The sequence below is a fragment of the Vanellus vanellus genome (genome assembly GCF_965231255.1).
Source record: "Vanellus vanellus genome assembly, chromosome: 9".
NCBI lineage: Eukaryota > Metazoa > Chordata > Aves > Charadriiformes > Charadriidae > Vanellus > Vanellus vanellus.
Genome location: NC_138914.1, coordinates 317216 through 333216, shown reverse-complemented (window position 1 = coordinate 333216; position 16001 = coordinate 317216). Strand labels below are relative to the sequence as shown.

The 16001-nt window shown below is 38.3% G+C and overlaps 1 protein-coding gene across 1 annotated transcript in view; it reads left to right on the top strand.

Moving 5' to 3' along the window:
- The window catches only part of CFAP20DC (CFAP20 domain containing), a gene marked incomplete at both ends in the record, with an annotated part of 77963 nt that extends 63732 nt beyond the window's left edge, over positions 1 to 14231 (top strand). The window contains 2 exons of the mRNA XM_082487531.1: positions 8566 to 8657; positions 14119 to 14231. Of these exons, the coding sequence (XP_082343657.1) occupies positions 8566 to 8657; positions 14119 to 14231 (205 nt within the window). The remainder of the gene's footprint in view (positions 1 to 8565; positions 8658 to 14118) is intronic.
- Positions 14232 to 16001: the final 1770 nt, after the last annotated feature.

Sequence of the window (16001 nt, the reverse complement as noted above, 5' to 3'; positions counted from 1 at the left end):
CACGCTGCCCAATAGGTTTGTACCAGTGGTACCGTTCCCTTTTCTGGAGAGAAAAAGCTTACTACCAGCCCCCCATCTATGGAAATACTTTTTTATTCCTCCATCCTCCTGAACTGGAAGCTTTTTAAATACAGACAAATCGGGCTCCTTGATTGACATCCCATATGCGTACAACATTGTCTTACAGAGCAAAACTGTCTGGGTATCCAAGGGCTCCCTTCCCTGCTATTCCAGTGGCATTTGTGCAAGAGCGTTGGTTTTGATTCCTTTATGTTATTTTACCTTTGTTATTGAAAAGACTTTGATGGTTTTGAACAATTAAACAGAGGTAGCATGCTTCTCGCTTCGTGGTGAGGATTAAGTTTCCAGCTTCGTGCTGCACCATTCATTGCATTAACAGACTAAAAGGTCAGAGGTTTCTTGCAAACCAGGACACATACGAGTGGGTCTTTTTACCTTTCTGAAAAAGAAAGGTAGTTTTCACAGACTAGGAACATTCAACAGCATCGCCTTTAACAAGTTAGATAACATTAAACTTAGTGCTCTGTTGAGTCATGTCTCTCCATTGATTTTTAAAAGCCCTCTGGCTCCATGTCGTCCAGTTTAAAAGTTAAATGCGATGCGGTCTCCGTCCAGGATGCACAGAACAGTACGATGCTGGTGGTGCCTGGCTGTGGAGAAAAGGAATTACTTTAGTTGCACCAAGACTCCTTAGGCACTAGATTCAGGTGTTTCCTGACCTGGTGGAATATTAAAATGTATTTTTTTAAATAAATGGTTTATTTAATTGTTAAAAGTATGTAAAAAAAGAAGCACGCTACCTAACGGACACTTAAATGTGGAAACCCATTCGATTCGCTAATCGATGACTATCTGATGTAGTTATTAGAATTTACTTGCTTAACATGAAGGAATTTTAACACACCTTTGCATATTCATCGCTTCCAATGTATACAGCTGATCTTCTGATAAACAAATCAAAACTAGCGAAGAAGAAGGGGTTAGTATTTTACCTAAATTAGGTGATGAAACACTGGGTTTCTCCACTAGCGTCGTTTATATTGCTAGTGCACATTGAGGCTACAATCTAGCCAGCAAGCCGGCATGGTGATGAACTACAGCTTTTGTCTTTAAGTAAATTCCGATGTTATTGTTATTTAACAGAAGCTATGATAGAAGCTTCGCGGATTTGACTGAAAAACATTGACCAAATAGCACAATATATTAATTACTAAGCTGTTGAACCTCCAAGTTCAGGAGATTCATATTTTTAGACTGATGTAGATGACTGCATGTTTTTGATAACCTGCACAAATTTATCATTTGAACTTTGATAATGCAAATAAAAAGGGGTAGCATTAACAGGTCAAACTTTCAGCTAATATCAGTGTGATTATACTGTATGCACTTGTAATAGCACCTTACGCTATCTAAATTTCTTGTTTAATAAGTAGAATTCACATTTCCTTTGTTATCCTTGAATCTAATCTAACACCCATAAGCCAGTTCATTTACAGTTTTAAGACTTTAAGAGGAGCAGATTCGAGTCTTCCATGCACAGTTGCACTTGTACTTTTATGATCTCTTTTTTTGGTTACTAATTCATTGAAAATTAAATCATTTCGTTTTTAAGGAGGTCTTTCCGCCTCCATTAGAAGTGCAGTATTTGGCAGGCTGGACTTGCTGGAGTGGTTTGGAGGAAGGAAAAAGGCATTCTGTAAATATGCCCGTGATTTTCTAAGTCTTAGTGCCAGCAAAAAAAGAAAGTTCCAGTAGGGCATACAGTAAATGAAGATATTATGTATTAGGGATGGAATGAATCTGTCATTTTGACGGATTGTGAGGCAAAGAACAGATTAACAGATTACTCATAGTCAGAATGCAGCTCACTGTGAAAAATGTGCGGGAAATGATAAGTGTTGGATTGTGCTGATTTAATGATATTTTGAAACTACAATAACACTCCAGGAGAACAATACGATGTAGCTCATGGTTTGCATTTTTTTAATCATCAGCATATTGCCAGATTGCCCTTAAATTCTTAGGCGATTTCTTTTTAAAATAGAGCTTTTTATTCACGCAAAGTCATATGGACATGTATACTTATGTTATTTTTCAAGATTTTTATTAAAATGTGCATTCAAAAATCCTTGATTTGTATGTATAAGTATACTCTATATTCTTTTGGTAGTATATCTTCTTCTTCTGTATGCTCGCTCGGTTTTCCATTGTAAAGATACTGGTTTTCCCACCTGGAGCTGAGTAGCACTGAACAGTTATTGATGTATAAATTAATATTTTATGTTTCTTGGTTCATGGCATATTTCTGTAAGAACTTTAAGAATGACCAAAATTTGAAATAGTTTGAAGCATTTTAGATACAAAGATAGACAATTTAAGGCTAAGATGACTTCACAGTTATTATATACATATACGGTGGCAGGACCTGAAATTTGATTTCAACATTTTTTCAAGTGTGATTGCATTTTGTACGTAACACAAACACCATCTTATTGTTAATAGCCTTCGTAAGTCCTAGCTTCACTACTGAAACTGGTATTGAAGGGTTTATTTCAATGGGAATACTTCTATTAAAAACCCCCTCCCATTACGCATACATCATTAATATATTACAAAGCAGAACCCACATAGGTGTGCATACGTGATCTGAGTTGAGTTAATGAAGTTACACATATACATGAAGTTCAGCAGATGATAGGTAAACAATTGAAAATTCAGATCCTCTAAACTAGAGGAACCTAGTAAGTAATGCGTGCTCCAAAGAAGATGTAGCGGGGAATAGTCGAGGGGTTTTACAAAGCTAGGTGACTTCTTTTTATTGATTTATCTAGCAACTGAGTTAGTCTCTAACAGCCTTTCTTAAATAGATATAATTAAAAATCGGAACAACTGAGAAAAATAGGTCGTCCTCTAAGCTGAATTGAGTATTTAGGCTATACTGAACCATACTTGTGATCTGAGCTGGCACTTTGCATTCAGTGGGTCATGGTAAGGCATTACTTACTCACTTTGAACATTTGCAGCAGAATTTGCTTCATGTGGTATTAGATACTACTAATACGACAGAAGTATGTGCTGAGATTTTAGTTGATAGTTGCATAAGATGTCAAGAATTGGTCCTTTTTTCCTTAAAATATTTTTATACTCTTGATTCTTATATTGGCATTCTCTGGCCCTCCACAGAGTTAGTCAAATTATCCATTGTAAAAAATAATTCAGCAAATGTGCTCCTCTTATCACTCAGGCACGAGCCAGTTCTCCTCTCATATTCCTAAAGGTTTACTAAGTAGTTTATGCAGTTAAATACCATCTTTTGTGTTCCGTATTGATTGTACTCTTCAGATGCTTAATAGTCTGTCGATTTGATGTGTTCTTAATGATACAAAATTGATGGGATTTTTTCATGCCCTTATTTAATATAATGTAGCCTTTGCCTTGCATTTTTTAAGTATCCTCCCAGACTGAGCGACCAGCTTGAATGTTCCTTTCAATTTCTGTATAGATTGTTGGACAAAACCATACAAAAACTTTGAAGCATTTTAATATTGTTAATAATGTTGATTAAATCATCCCATTGATTTAAATAATGCAAATTAAGTCTGATCCAAAAGAAATGCAATAAAGTATGCTATCTCAATTTACAGCAATGTTAAAAACTATATACTAAGTGATTTGCCATTTTTTCGGTCCAGCCAGTAGGATAGGCTGAAAAGCAAAAATATCTGTAAAAAATCAAAGTATCAAAGATGTTCATTAAGATTTAAATCAAAACCCTCTGATGCTTCGGATTTCTGTTGATGGTAATAATTTTCATACATTGTCATTGGTAAGTGCTACTCAATAAAGCATCACTAATTTTCTCAACAGATTTTATTGATGGATGCCATTTTCTGCAAAATTTAACACTGAAAACAATGTTCATAACTCCAAAACATTCTTTTGCTTTCCATCACAGTTCAGCTATCATGTGATATTTCAATATATGCCAGTTATTTTCTGAAAGGATTTTTTAAGAAGAGACAATAATATCACAAGGTTACGTAACATTTTTTATTATATTTTGGTATGGAGAATAGCTCTCAGAAAAATGAAGCATTTCAGTGCGAGCAGTAAAGATGGATGATACTTTGAATATGCGTAGAAGCGATTCTGAGCCTTCATATGGCACAACTCACAATGTCAAAAGACAATGCTTAGCCTTCCGCATTGTTATCGGGAAAGCTCTGGATAGTTTATTGCATGCTGATTGTATTGATTACAGCTGGAGGCATTGATAGCATAAATAGAGTGTCTTTAATTAGTCAGAATGTGTGATTAACTTTTCTGTTTTAAGGAGATAAACTAGCTTCTCAAAGTTCCCCAAAAAATATTCTTTATTCAGTCGGAAAAAAAAAAAAACAAACCACAATAAATGGGACCACAGTCTGCAGTTCTCAGAGTATTGCCAGTTGTCTCCATGCTGGGCTCTGCTTGTAGGCAAGATGTAAAAATTTTTCAGGATTTTTTTTTTTTTTTTAAATTAACACATACGCTCTGTCTGACACACACACATGCTTTAGTTGCTTCCCAAAAGCAACTGCGGATTTCATTGTGGAAAGGTCTGTCTTGACTGCTAGACTACAGCATCTATCTGAATTACCACTGTAAACCCACTTTTCAGAAGTATATCAATCAACTGCCAGTATTAAATCTGCTGCGATTTGGCCAACAAGATTTCAGCACACGTGAGATTTTTTTTTTTTTTATTCTTTTTTTTCAAGAATTTACGAAAAGCTGATTTAGACATTGCTAACCAACTTGTGTAAGTAATCAACCAGGTTTTGATATGTGTTGTGTAAAATGCTTCAACCTTAAAAGGAATATTAAGTCCACAATGAATCCCTAATACCGTAGCATTTTGATTGCTTGTCTTGGTGGGAGGATCTTGAATAGCAAAGCTATTAGTTTTTCTTGGACATTGAGAGAAAAAAACATGAACTGAATCTAGACTGTCTTAATAGGAAATATTAAACTTGCCAACTCATCTCTGTTGCCTCTATCGTAAATAAAAATTCCTTTGCCTCCCTTTAGAACCATCAAAATCCCTAGATCCTACACTTGCATCTCCTGGAGAAAACAGTAATTCATCTACTGAACCAGATGCATCAAAGTAAATATAGAGATGAAACTGAACAACTCTACATGAGAATTGACTCCAATAAATATAGGACAAAATCAAAGCCAAAATCACCCAGCTACTCACAAATCATCCCATCTCTGATTTCTCAGATTTGATCTCTCAGGAGGACCTTCCAGAAATAAGACTTCAAAATTAAATTTATAAATTTCATGAGTAATAAGAACTATTAATTTAACAGGAATAAGGGTTTGATGGCACGTGATTGCCTCGCTCCCTCGATGTTCTCTAAATGAATCGGCTCTTTCTTTTCCATGGGCGGTAATTGCCTTATTATCGTTCTTTCCTTCTTACTAACACCTTCTCTGCTTTCCAGGTACTAATTGCTTTCTTCAGAAATTCTCTGATAGATATTTTATATGAAAAACACGTTATCTTTAAATTCTTCTGTTTTGCGCCAGACCTGTAGAACTGCATATATACTCTAGAGCTTCTTTCCTTTCTAACTACATTTATTGGTCCGACAGTGATAATTCTCTTTAGGAGCAGGCACTGTCTGTCCTCTGTCCTTGCACCGCTTTAGCCGGAGCAGTCTTCCTAGCAGAAATGCTCCGGTTGTTTGAGATCCAGAGAACAACTGGGCAATTTCTCCAAGAGGTTGCCTTTGCTGACACTGTGTTTCGGGGCAATTGGAGACAATCGGGTAAGGGATGATGCTTCGTACTCCCTGGCCCCATCCTGTGAGCGTGGTCAGGCGCCAGTCTTGGGCTTTTGTTGGCTGACTCTGAGGCAGCTCAAGCGCACGAGCAAGTGGCAGAAGTGGAAATACATTCTGCCGTGCGTTGGATATCACTGCATGCGTTTAACTGTTGTTCCTAAAAACTTTTGAAGCTTTGGTGTAAACAAAGACTCTTTGGCTGTATTCGGGGAACGCAGATACGGTGAGCAGCGACAGAGCGCGCTAATAATGAGGTGTCGAGGCAGGCGTATTGCTGTGTGGATTAGTTGTACCAGTTCTCACTGGTACTAGCCGAACAACAGAAGAGGAGAAGGATTGGTTTTGAAGTTGGCCATATATGTGAAAATAATACGATGGTGTAAAAAAAATTTGAAGTATGTTTTTTACATGTTGAAATGATGGAAAATTCAATATCTCTTCCTTTAAATCTGCTATACTACTTGCTGGATTTCTACACCAGCAGTTCTGTTTCCTGAGGCAGAAAATTAGTTTTTTCCTTTTTGACTGCAAGCAGATAGGTGGTTGTCCCCTGATTCACCCCAGATTATGCGTACATGCCAACAGGAGATGATGTGGAATCAATAACAAGTCCCAAAGTAGCAGAAAAACTAACAAAAAAGAAAAAAGCAATTGGCATATTTTAGCAACTATAACACATGACTGAGCCTTGCCAGATTTCTCTGTCAGAAGCAAATCTTACATGAGATCGTTGAGGCTTTTCAGAAAGTAGAAGTACATTACCTGTTTTCTTGGTGTTGGACAACTGAGTTGAGACAATTACAGTCTGACAATGTAAAGAAATCTGTCGAGCTTGGGAGAAATTCATCCCTTCTGGAGGAAGCCATGGATGTTGCAGGTACCCCTGCAGCTCTGGCTAATCTCCCTGGCCTCCAGCACAAGTTTGCACCCATAGTGGTCTTGTGCCAGCTGTTGGAACAGCCATGGCCGGACATAAATTGAATCAACCCCAAACCAAGTTTCATGTACTCTGTAGAGCTGCAGTGTTCCCATCAGCGTGCAGCAAGCACAAGGGCCCTTAAAGACCGCTTTTCCCTTCCATTCCCCTCGCCTTGCGGTGAAGTGGGTTGGTCAAAAAGGACGGACCTAGTTCTGGCAAAATGAGATGATTTACTGAGGTCCCTCGAATTCAAGTGTTAACTTGCAATTATTTAGTCTAGTTAATGGCGATATGGAAGCGCTAATGTGTTATAGCTCTTTACTGTTGAAGAGGAGAGATGGGAACTTAAGGAAACATCAGCTGTGCGCAGCGTTCAGCGATTAGTTTCGTATATGAACAGAATTACAAGAGACGGTCGCCTGCAGAAGGAATTTCTTAACTTTGTAACTTAGGTATGTCCTTCTAGGGCTGTCTTTCTCTGATTGATAGTATAATATGAGTGACTTTTTCAGTGAAAAAATCTGCAATTCAGTTTGCAATAAAAAGCAGTAACAATAACAATAAAAACAACCGTTGTTTTCCTTTCTTTGAGCTTTAACAATCAAAGACAGTGTATCATAAAGTGGTGTGTGTGAAATGAACATTGAACTTTGCATGAATGTATGATAATGTGAAAATCATTTTTAAAAGCTATCGCAAGGTAGTGTTCAGGAGAGACAGAAATTGCCTGTTAAATTGAATGGGTGAAGAAGGTCCATCCTACCTCCTTATGATAAAGATCCCATCAACATTTTTTTCTTTGCAGAAGGAAAATAGATATGTGACAGCTGTGATGAGAAATCCTCTGCATAGTCTTGCCAGTAGCTAAAATCACATCAGTCTCAAAAACAATTTTTTTATTTACAACATAAGACATTTTATAACACTAAAAATGCTATAAGCAATTGTTTATAATGTGTTTACTTAACAAACCTTTTTTCCAATATCAACAATATTATCAACAATAACATCCTGACTCAATCCAATGTTTCCTTCTTAAAAACACTGGGCAACTCTTAGTATTGTGCTCTTAGCTCTGATCGCTAATTCCATCCCTTCGTTGAAAAATTGTAAAGGTAGGTTAAACTGGAAAGATCAAATTATGCAATACAAACCAGCTGCCCCAGGGTTAATGAGCACTGAGTTGGTATCACACTGTTGGCGGCATCCGTCTCGTGGTTAAGCTGGGCTCTCGCTCAGCTGCCATCCAGGCTGTGAAGATGCACCGCGTGCTGTCACACTGTTACGGGGGCTCCCAGCAGTGCCGAGGCAGTGGTAACCAAACGCACCTCTCGTGGTGGTCTTTAAGCCTTTTCCTTAGGGAGGGGAAGGGGTTTTGATCAAACTGACCCCCAGGGTCTCTGGTCAAACACAGGTGCTCATCCCACCTTTGTTCCTCGGAAGAGGACCCTCCCCGAGTCCCATAGGCTTTCAGAGTACAGCTGCGTGCGTTATGGATCGCGCCTCACGGGCGCCTTTTTCTGAGAGAGCACTACCAGCTGAAATCTGCGAACCACAGATTTTTAGCGTGAACAGAAGAGGTGAAAACGCGGAGGAAGCCTTAACATTCAAGAATCGTCTTAACTGTAAAGTTTAATTTTAAAATAATAAAAGCCAGCTTCGTTTTGTTTCATGACACTCGACAGCCTGCCTTTAAAGTGTTGGGGTTTTTTTTCAATAATCAAAAGAATTAGAACAAATAGGAACACAAACTGTGTTTTTACAAATGATGTTTTGTTTTGTATTTTTCAGGGACTGGTTGAACATGTTCAGTCCCCCCATCATTCCTGGAAGCCAACAACTGGAAGAGCACAGTAAATCTTCAGCAAATCAGAGCATTCCAGGTAGGAATTTATGAAGACAATGAAAAGGACCTGAGTAGAAAGACATTTTTAAATGCTGTTTCCGTAGTGCCGGTGCTGCCTTTTCTGTAGTAGTTTTCTATACTGCTACGTCTTGGTTCCAAGTTCTCTTGTTTGGTATTCTCAGCTCCAGCTAGCAGAGTTTTCCATGCGGTATTATTTGCCTCTGACAGAAGAATAATTTGTGCAGTTTCAGTTCCATAATGTTCTGGCTCGATACACATTAAGTCATAAAAAACGCATCTTATTCGTTTAAAATAAGAAATTTTTGCTGGTGGGGATGGCAACCCTATGAAAGAAAGAACACAAAGACTAAATATTCTTATTCAGAAGCACAATTACACTTACGTAAGTGATACCTCTCTTATGAAGAAAAATTTCAGCTTTAGCCTTAAATGAAATCGCAGTGTGATATCCTGAGTAAAGACTGTTATCACCACCTAAAGTGCTGCAGGTTTTTGTTTATTAATGGTGTTTGCTTAGAGAATGGCAAAGAACTTAGCTGAAACTGGAAAGTCAACAATAGAACAAAACAAATACTTTCTTTTCTTCAAATGCCCTTTTTTCTTATCGGTTGTCTTAGGAAACAGGGTAGATATCTACATCTTTCTTCAAGTCTGAGGAATTCGATGTGAAATCTCATAAATCTGACCTGTGTATTTTGACTGCCCGAGGGATGAAGATGTCTCAGTGATTTACTGTCGAAAATAGATTATGCCCCTCAAATTGGAGATGTTTTCACAGATGTATATTTGTAATTGTTTATGACAGCAAAATAGAATTTTGCTGTCAGGAAGGGGCCTTGCTTTGAAGAATCAAATAATATGTTTTGTTAAGGGTCCTAAGTAAGCCAAAGAGAATTGGGCAGTAATCCTTGTGTTACAGGCATGTTGGATATAAATTTGTGATCGGTCTCTCAGAATTGTTTTGGGTTAGTATTAAGAAATCCAAGACTTGCTGCAGTAAAGCTGGAATTTTTGCAAATTTTAAAAATTTGATTATTATCTTTAAAAGCTTTTTAAAAATAAGTATACTTGGGAATTGGTTGTATTTCTTCTATTATTCACACTAGAATTCACACAAGCTGTTTTGTGAATTGTTCCTAAACTCATTTTCTTTTATGCTGAAATATTTTACATCGTGTGTCTGTGATTGCACGTTTGGAGAACAGACAATCTCTATATACCATAGCTTTTTATTTTGGCTTTTTATTTTTGTGCCTTTATTCAATCAAATTAAATTCCGACTCACGCATACGTATGATATTTGTAATTTTGATAACTTTACACAGAAAAATTCCTATCTCCAAATGCTCCAGAAGACCTGCCGTAACGTTGACGTGATCAAGCTTCGTTTCCCCGAGAAGTGGGAGAAAATAAGAGAGAACAGCAAAGCTGTTCCATGACCTTCCCTCCCCGAACAGGACAGTTTGGATTTTTTCTGAACTCCCGGACACCCTTCCCGGTGAAAGTAGCGGAGAAGCAGCCGAGTAGTCGTAGCAGCTGTGGGGAGGGGAGGCCTGGCTGGCAAAGTGAGGGGGTCCTGTACAGTATACAGCATCTTCTGCCAGTTCCCTACCTCCCTTTCCGATTGTTTACGGTCCTTGGCAAATAACGTCCTTGCACTACACTGAGAGAAAACTGGTATGGGTTTGCTCGCGTAAAGATACAGTTAAGTGGAACGCGGATCGTTAGGCAAAATATGGTGGTGTGTGAAAATGCAGTGCTGTGCAATACGTGCCTGTCAGATTGGGCCGTACCCGTTAACCATGAGAATCTGTGTGTTTGAAAAAAATCTTAACGGACAATATTAATTAGATGGTTTGGAGTAGCATTTTCGAACGAGGTGCTAAATAGGTCTTGTCCCGTGATACGTCTCTTGCACTTCGGAAAAAACTTTTTTTGCGTCTTAATCACTTTACTTGAGGTTAGTTATTTGTGTGATGAAATAACTGTTTTATTGCTGACAATTAAGTACCAAATGTGATCAACAAACTGAATGCTCAGATTCATTCCAGGAAATCCCGCTGCCCTACTCACTTTTTGGTGGGGTTTTTTTTTTTTTTTCAGATATCACATTAGAAAATTAGTTATTTCTTATGTTGGGAAGTGACTTAAGTGTCCCAAAACTATTTTTTGCGTGTGTGCAGTTTTCCAGTATTCCAGGTATCATGGGATAACAAAAGCATATTATCAGTACTGAAAATCTGCAGTGAGTCATAATGTATTCAAGATATTAATTTTATCTGAAAGTATCCTTAAAGAAAAATAGATAGTATATTTATTGAAATTCTTTAATTCTATATTTAGAAAAAAACTATAAGTTGGGGCATACCTTTGGGGAAAAAGGGGGTGATTTGTTTCTAAGAAAGCACTTTACTCTATAGTTCATTTCTTAATGTTTGCACTTAATTGTTAAATAGGGAGACGTAACGAGAAGTAGTTTTCTTTTCAGCAGGTCTCACAAGGCATCAAGAGGAAAATTTAGACTCATAAATATTTCCATAAACTTCCATAGATTTTTCCCTTATTGAGCATTGATATTTCTGATTTATAAGCAATTTGATTTATTTTGACATAACAAGTCATATAAGAAAGTTTCCACAGTAAGCGACAAAGGCAGAGTCACAGATTCTCTGGAACTTACTTTATTGTATCTGTTGCTTGTCTTAAAAGAGTGCTCTAGGAACCACAGCGCTGAACGGTCTTCTTTCTTGGACCACAGCTGTTGACAATAGCCATAGGGTAACCCTGCAGTACCTAATTACGGTGCAGGTTTGAGCGCTGTAGTTCAATGTTCAAGGATCGTACTGGAGAAAATACTAGCAGTGTTCTTTCCAGCATCCCTTCTCGCTGACAGCTGATCCAGTGCAGCTGACTAACTTCAGGGTCAGAATATGATCCACGTACCTTAAAGTGAGACTTGCTACAGGCTATTTTCTAATATTAAAACCTAGAATACAGTGAAAATGTATTTCTGTGAAAAGGGAAACTATTGTAGTTCTCCGGACTGCGGTGACTATGCAAACAGTGTTAACACAGTCCAAATAACACTGCAGTTATTTGTACGTTTATTTCAGAGTTCAGGAGAAGCTGCTACATGCCTCCTCCGTTCTTCGTTATCCAGGTTTAGACATGTTGAGCAAAAACCTTTCTCCATAAAAACAACAGCTCCCCTGATTTCAGTGGGGCAGCATTTCATTTCATATGACGGGTATCCGGAGGTACTGACTGTCTTCAGTCTTCTTTCAGCTCAGAACTGAAAAATACTCATCCCGCTATAACATATGTCACAGACTTCAGTTTTCATTTAAAACCAAGTTATTTTCTAGCCTAAGATACTGTTTAATTTCATCGTGATATAAGAACAAAAGCTTTGATTTTGCTTTCACCATGATATTCAAATTAAACTGCCAAAAGTTTTTTTCATGCAATCCTGAGCAGCTTCAAGCCAAAAGCGTGAATGGCGGCAGCATAAACAGCTATGGAAATTTTCTTTAAAAGTGACTTGTTTATCCGTTAATTTGGCCATGTACACTTTCATTCCTACATGCAGTCAGGTTGCACACAACATGCGATTTGAAAGTAGAAAGATGCCTTCACACAACTGTTGCACGTTAGTTGAGTCTTGTAGAAGAATGTCACTTAATTTAGTACTTCTTCTTAGGAAGTAGAAGAACAGAAGTGGAAGTGAAGTTTTCATATGGTTTTTTAATCTGTTCAAAACCGAATACTCCATGCTGCCATTGGAAATCTGTTGCAGCGTCTAGAAATGCCTTAAAATGCATTTGGGGATATTGCGAGATGCTAAAAGAAGGAAGCCTGACTTTAAAAACAAGATACAACTAGAAAACTGAGTTCTCTTCTTGTTCACATGAAAATACATGCGGGGAATTATTGCTATAAAGGTATAAATCCAGCTAGTCCTGGATGCAGTCTAGGTCTGATTTGGTGGGCATTTAAGGCATGCAGGGAAAGCGGTGCACCCCTGACGAGCCTGAAGAATTTCTTACTCCTAAATCAAACCAGGGAGTATATTGAGAGGCCACTTCCGAGGTAGAGAGGGAATGAGATTTAAGCTTAGAGAAGAAAAGAGAATGATTTTGAAGAGAAGCATAGGCAGGGAGAAGCAAAATAATAAAAAGAAGAATTCAGCGGAAATAACATGGTTTCGGGTGAAAATGTAAGGCTGTATGAGGGAATGAGGCACAAATACCATTTGCTTGTTTACTGGGATCTGAAGCGTAGAGAAAGACATTCAGTTCTACGCCTTCTTTCTCCACTGCATAATTTTTGCCAGAGCCGTCCAAACAATATATCTCCGTTACCCTCAATTAGCTTAGCAGTCCCGACGAAGTACCCACGGCAAGGAGGGCAGCGATTCCGCTTTACCCTTTTACCTGTGGTGACAGCGGGAGACAGTTCCTTTCTGATGGCATTTGTTAATGCTGCCGAGGAAACAGAAATGAAATCTCTTCCCAAACGATATAGCGCACTGTTCTTCTGTATGCGTTAAATGCGCCAACCTCCTTTCTGGCCCCCAGGTGATGTCAGCTATATATGGTTCTGTGATCCGGGCTGTAAATGGATTCCCAGCGCTGTGAGCTGCTGCTGTTAGCATAACGGGCCGTTCCTTAGTACGAAGTGTTAGGGCACACACAGCATTCGGTTTCTATGAGCAGTCTGAGAACGAGACGAACGTTTATGATGAAATTCAAGATGCAGATTGTGTTCAATTATTTCCTATCAAAAAGCTGTAGGTCAGATAACTTAGGTTTAGCTTGTGTGAAAGGCAGACGGGTTTAGAAAAGGAGCTACAATATATAAAGCCTCTGTAATAGTCTGTATGGCTTTGTCAATGTATGTTAGGCTAAGAACTCATTTCTGGTACCTGAAAACATTCTTGCATTTTAAATAACGTTAGACAACTTAGATTCTAAATATTTTATATTCTAAATATTTTTTTTTGTCTGAAAGAATCTTATTTCCCCTCTGAAAGCTCTTTTGTACAGATTTACCTGTACTGGACATTTACGTAACATACTGGATAGCAGACATTCAGATTCTTTCATTCTTACAGCCCTTGAGTACACACTGACTGTCTTTGTTCGTACTAAAACTTCATTGTTTAAGGAAGTCATTGAGAAAAAGATCACTTAGGGATACTTTGATCCACTCTCAGTAAAGGTACTTCTGGTGAACCGCTCCATTGGACTTTGTAAGGTCCAGTTGTTAAGCAAACTCTGGCTGACATCATTTCACCTCAACTAAATACAGGTCTTTAGAAATATAATAAAAATGTGAATTGCTGTTATCTTGAAGGTGACATTTCAGAAGATTATACGCTTTGAAGAGGTGTTCTGTCACATCTGACAGAGAGTATTTCCATGTTATTGTCTAAGGGAATAAGAGTGATTTGTTCTTACTTTTCCCTCTTGACACAGGTGAAGATGACCTCAATGCTGAAGAAGATGAGGAAGTTTTGACTCTTTTGTATGATCCATGTCTGAACTGCTACTTCGATCCAAGTTCTGGGAAGTACTATGAATTGGCATAGTCAGATCATGAGAGGATATCATTTTGTATTCAGAGTAGGTTTATCTTTTAACTGTTTGTAAAGTGTGACTGAGCCGTATAATTTACCGTGTAACTTAAAACTTGAATTAACCAATACTTTTGCAAACGAATGAATATATTTTGTCAAAGTGTCTTATTTTTGTAGTTTTGTATTAAGTTGTAATGCAGTGAAAAATCACATAACATAAAAGTTCCTTGTGACTAAGACATTTATTTGTTAGTCTAATTTATTTCCTATATCCAAAGGTTCTATGTGGAAACAAATGAAGTTGAATCAAGAAGTTTTGTGGCGTTTATCTGTAAATTATGGTTTTACTCAAATAAGAAAAAAAATAATTCATTACTTACTGTGTATTTTTAATTGGTTCTGAGCTATCTTGTTCTTTGTACTCCGAGATAGAGTGTTGTTCAAAGGCCTCCATTCCATAAGCTCGCTCTTTCCCTTTTGTCATCAGAGGAAGTAGTATTTTCCTCATCTTCAAGAAATTATTTATTGTTGCATATTACAGGTCAGAGCTGTAGGGTGGTACAGTGTGTACAGTGTGGTGCAATTTAAGGTGTGCGCGTGGGCAGTTTGTACATCTAGACCACAGCAGAGTAAATACGGAGGCTCTGGGAGTACCAGCTACTGTCTGCTTCACGGACGTCCTTTAACATAGGACTGAAGAGCAGTACGAGTGATTGCTTCAGCACTCGAAACTTGGCGCCTTGTTTCATGTGAGGCAAGAAGGTGTGGATGTGATTCATGTGGGAGGCTGTGCTCGGAGTCCAGGTCTTACATATGTGTGTTAGTTTTTCCCTTACACCTTGCAATAAAAGAACGTGACTTGTTTAACCCATCTGCATTGGGTTTCCAGTGAGGGTCCTGAAGTTCCAACTTAGACGTTTAAATTGCCTGCATCACTGTGCAATTTTTTTTGTGGTACATAAAATATCCCTATTGACCATGGAGAGAGACTATAGATATCAACCAGACCGTACACAGCCTTCAAAAGTAAAATCAGCATATGAACTGAACGAAATAGTGTGCACGGAGACATGTTGAGCTTTGTCTGAGCTAAAAGCCCGTTGACCTGATCCTGATGTTTCTGCGTTCCCGTGGCTGCCGCTTGGCTCCAAGCAGAGCCCGACGTTTCCAGCCCCAGAGCAAGGGAGATTCTGCAACAGGGCGCAGTGCTGCTTGCCACCAGTGCCCCCCCCGGCCAACGGGACGCTTGCTTAAAGGGTAAATTGATTTAAAAATCGGCTGCCTGGTATTGAAGAAAAAGTGTCAGGCAGGGGTCGCCCGAGAAACAAGAAATCTAAGGAGTTGTGTTGTGATGGAGCTGGGTGAGTGGGACAGCTTTGGGGTCCGCAGTTCAGTACTTAAGAGTTTGCTGGAGACGGTTGAAGGGAATGTCAAAAACACATGGCAAAATGATCTATATGCCCGCTGATTCTTGTTCTAAGCATCTACTTGATTATATCCAGTATTCCACTGTAACTATTTGCAAGCTGATTACTCAGTGAATTTTTAAGAATAATGTATTCGAATGCCATAAAGTGAGCTTAGTAAGCTCACTGGCCAGTGAGTTAAAGTGATATGTCTGTAAATTATATGTAGTCTTGGATCCCAGTTAATGAATATCCTAGAACCAATTGAAAATGCAGTTGTTAATAGTGACTTGGCATAAGATCAGATTGTGTATTTGGCTTCTGTGGCAGGTACAAACATATCATCACAAATTGATTCAAGTAAGAGTAGCACTGA